Here is a 4,672-nt window from a genome sequence, read left to right on the forward strand (position 1 = left end):
ATATATATATATATATATAATACACACAAGCATAAACACTCACGCATATCTGTGTGTATGTATGTATTAACCACACGTTTATTGATTGGTTGATATAGATCTTGTTGATTAATAACAAACCCGGATTGTGTATTGCTGGTAGAACAGATATTGCTCATATTCAGTTCTAGTGAAGATAAAACTCAGAATTCCATTTGTTGATTCATTTTTTTTATTGCATCCAATCGGATAATTGCATTTCAACATGGTCTCACTACCTTGGCACCTAATTTCCGGCTAGATTTTCTCAAGGATATAAACGTAGCCTCTGTGACGAGCTTGAAAACAATGCGTGGCTCTGAGATAGCTTGCTTATTTACTCGATCTGTCTTAATTCAAAACTGTATAATATCTAAGTAAACACGTTTCATAAATCACACTGAACAATGACTTTCAGGAAATGTGATATATTTAGATTAAATAAACCACCAACCGCTACCTCTATAAGAGTAGATCATATTTTGTGAAAATAAAAGTAAGAAAAGAAAAATAAATAAATCAATCAATCCCCAACTGAGAATTTGACGCACACCCAGTTCAGAAGTGCGTCAAGAAAACGTGTTCGCCACCTACTTAAAAATTCGGGGGAATCCGTGTGACGTCATTCCCCTTGAACCAATGAAATCACTTCCTGTTTAGTGTAAATTTGTAGTATATTGTTTTTACGTGCGCATTTGTTAGTTTGCCATTGAGTTAAGGAAGTTGATTATTTTCATGAAAATCATTGTTATCATCGACAGCTGTGACGCAAAATCTTGTATTGTATTAATTAATTTATGCCAACACACCCAATGCATACTTAACGACATTCAATAACATAGCAGTATTAGTAAATGCACAGTATTTAAAAAAAATAGGATCATCATGACTGGCGTATGTTTCGGTCATGAGATTCTACTTAATGGCGATTTGATTTAGAGTCGAGCAACGACATAACTACACACTTATACACTTATGCGATATTCAAGTGTTTTATCAATGAACGTAATGTATATCTTTTAACATTACAACGAGGAAATAGCTCCTTCCATTTGTCAAGTGACCTATATTTCTTTTGACGTACGAATACTGTTCTGTTTTACGTTAAAATATGAATACCTGGTAACTATGTAGTCCGCGTGCTTGTTTATCACGTGTCTTTTAGCTGGAATATCACAATCGTATTTCCTTTCTGTAAATCAAAAACATTGAGTCTGTTTAATTGATCAATGTCAAACGAAACGGTGTCAATATTTTTAGGAAATCTGACAGTTAATTACTAAGAAAACCATTGGTAAATGGGAATCCGATTTGTATATCCTGAGTAGTAGCAATGATAAAATGATTATTTCCTTCATTTGTATTTTAAATGATCACAAGTTGACCCTGTGACCATCCTTCAGGAAATGAATCACGTAGAATACTATCCAATATGTTCTCTTTTTTTTTTTTTTTTGAAGACGATTAGGTGTGATTTGAGTGAGATTTTGCATAGATTTCATTGGTATTTTTGTATTAATTTCTGTCATTAACTGGACTCTATTATATTTATGTTTTTTTTTTTCCTTCCAGATTACCATCCGAAACGACTTGCTGAACTTCGTATGACAGAAATCCCACTAGATCTTACAGCAATACCCTCTTCAGAATTAAACTCATTTGAGCACGATGAAAGATATCCATACTCTGATGATGATAATAATGATGAAGAAGGCAACAGATTTATTGTTAAAGCTAATAATGGCTTAGCAGCTACCACACATTATGCAGTACCATTCCATTGTGAAACACCAATCACTAACAGATTATCATCTGATATGATAACTCCATTTCCATCTGCTGGACCTATTAATAATTCTAACATATATTATTCTCCAAACATTTACCCCTATAAAATACCAAATACTTCATATTCATTGCAACAAAGACCTGTTTTGCAAATAAATCAAAGAGACACTGACTCTATTTCAGATTCTGATATGAACTCTATGGTAATGAATGATCTTTCATCAACAAATACAGCAGCTAACCATTCACAATTGTCTTTTCTGAATATATGTTCACGATACATAAGTGATAACATGTGACAGTTTAGTTTATTCCTTAGTAGACCTGTAGCAAGGAGGGAGCTGATAAAAATTTAAAAAATACAGTTTGATTAACATTATTGTAATTCTGTCTTTATGGATATAATGTCCTAAGATGTAGGACAAACCTGCTTTTCTCAGTTTAAAGCTGGTGGGATGTTTCTAGAGATGCTTATATAAGGGCATGTTATTGGTTCATTTAACACAATCAGTTAAAAATGTTAGTTTCTGTTTTAGCAGGTGTATATTTAGCAAATTTTCTTTTAACGGATGTTTTATATCTATCACTTCATGATGCAACTCTAGGTATGAGGACTGGAATATGACCCATATAACTTTCAATTGTTGGCAGCCTGCCAATCTACTTCTCTGCTACGCTACCATAAGGTGAAATTGGTACCTTACTTTCCAGTAAGCTAAGGGGTTAATGTGGTAACATTGGCTGGCTGCCAACCATATCACCAAGACTACAGTCAATAAGTTTTAGTCTTAGATTTAAATAGACATAAGGCTATGCTATTCATTTTTTTTTTTTTCTTTTTTTTATGTCCTTAGTCCAATTGACTATCATTTTAAGAGCACATGAGTGAATTAAACCTTAGTTTCAAAAATAATACAGAAAATTAAAGAACTGCCTTATTCTCTACAATTCTTGAACATTCTGAAATGTGTCTTCATGACTTGTCAGAAATTTTTCATCAACAAATTTTAGTCAAAAGCAATTTCAGAGCAATAAAATGTTTGCTGATTCTGTTTCTAAAACTCTATCTGTGATAATTTGATATTCGCAACAGCAAATGTGAAAAACAAATGTTATGTTTTTATATGTAACATCTTTATACAACCCAGCTGAATTATATTTCATACAAAGTGCTCCCTTTGCCCCTGAACATTGCTGTTTTTTTGCATCTTCAGGTATAAACTTTTTTTTTTTTCTAAGTTAGTCCAAGGGAAAATATTGTTATTTTCATCATTTTTTATTTTTTAATCATGACAAGAATTTAAAGAATCAGATGCTTGCAGTATCTAATTCGTTATGTTTTGATGGGTTCAAATCATTCTGGAGTTGATTTTAACTTCCTTTTCTCCATGGATAATATTTAAAAAATTTTTATCATACCTCCATACAAGTCCATTATTTTTATCTAGGGGGAAAAACAAAAACGCACATAAAGAAGTGAGTTAGCTTGTTACTTCAATGGTTTCTTTATAGCACATTGAACTTCAGTGGTGCAAATAAATTGAAATGTTTTCATGAAGAATCTGAAGCCAGTCACAGACTCAGTTTTCAAGAAGATTATTTTCAATTTAACCTATCTCTCTCATGGAACAAAGACTGCCACACATTTTCTGTTCATACTTAGAACTACATTACTTTCACCATGCCTTGGGAAGTTCCTTTTTCTCTTCCCATTCCAAGTGATGTTTTGTTTTTCTATCTGTCCAACTGTAATTTCCATTATAATACGCAACCTTACATTATATCTGTTCATCAGATTTCCATCCAACGACATATTCAACCAAATGAATTAAAACTTTTTCATTTTTTTTTTTTTTTTCATCTAAAAGTGATTAAATTCTCTTAAATAAGTTTCTAATATTTTGGCTGAGAAAGAAAAAAATGATGACATGTCTGCATTTTTTGCTCAATGAATGACTTTGGTAATGTGTGATCTACCTGCTGATGTACCTCAAAATATGATGAAAAATATTATATTGTTTACTTATTCTTATATTTTATCAGCTAAGAGGCTGCAAAAATATACTGGCCAGTTTATTTATGTAATGTATATTTAAACACTACGCAATATTCATTCACAAAGTGGTTTCATTTTTCAGGAACTACATATGTTCTGCATTGACAAAATAAAATTTCGATGAGGTTAAATCGAATGTTTTGGTGTCTTAACATATAAGCAACAAAGCACATGTTTTCAGTGCCTTTTTTTTTTTAATTTAATACAAAATCAAAGTGAAAGGTTGCATTTGCTAAACATTCTTAGCAACATGTAAAATATTTGTAACTATTATGTAATATAGTATCTAACAAATATTACATTGCATACTTCAAATGTGTATCTTTTGTGTTCATCCACTAATTTATTTTTCAAGAAGTCTGTGATATAATTTCAACTGTTTGCAATGATACATTCATTAAGAAATTAATGAGAAAAATAAAATAAATGAAACATGAATGCTTTTTGTTTTCTGATTTTTATGCATTTGCTTTCCATTTAAATATATTTTAATGCTTAAAATTTGCTGTTAATTCACAAAGTGGACTAAGTTTGCCAGCAAGAACAGGGTAAGCTGGTGTTTTGGGTAGAATCTTATTACTAGACCTCTTTCTCTTCACAAACTATCTTACTGAGTCTTTTATCTCACTTCCTTATAAGGGGAAATAATTCCAATAAAATGATTGGTTTCTCAAAGTTAATTTATATACAGAGGAGAAAGTAAAGCCTAATGTTTGTTTGCAAGCAAACAATTAATAACTATGTATATGTTTTATCACCATCATTGTTTTAATGTCTATTTTTCCATGCTTGCATGCCTCAGTCATAAAA

At 31.3% G+C, this 4,672-nt stretch overlaps 1 protein-coding gene across 1 annotated transcript in view; it reads left to right on the forward strand.

Annotated features, from left to right (window-relative positions):
- LOC106870616 (uncharacterized) overlaps nt 1-4,300 on the forward strand; it is an 8,069-nt gene extending 3,769 nt beyond the window's left edge. Inside the window, exon 2 of the mRNA XM_014916747.2 lies at nt 1,591-4,300. Coding sequence (XP_014772233.2) covers nt 1,591-2,105 — 515 coding nt within the window. The 3' untranslated portion in view covers nt 2,106-4,300. The remainder of the gene's footprint in view (nt 1-1,590) is intronic.
- The last annotated feature ends 372 nt before the right edge of the window (nt 4,301-4,672 follow it).

This window comes from Octopus bimaculoides, chromosome 1 (genome assembly GCF_001194135.2).
Source record: "Octopus bimaculoides isolate UCB-OBI-ISO-001 chromosome 1, ASM119413v2, whole genome shotgun sequence".
NCBI classification, from domain to species: Eukaryota; Metazoa; Mollusca; class Cephalopoda; order Octopoda; family Octopodidae; genus Octopus; species Octopus bimaculoides.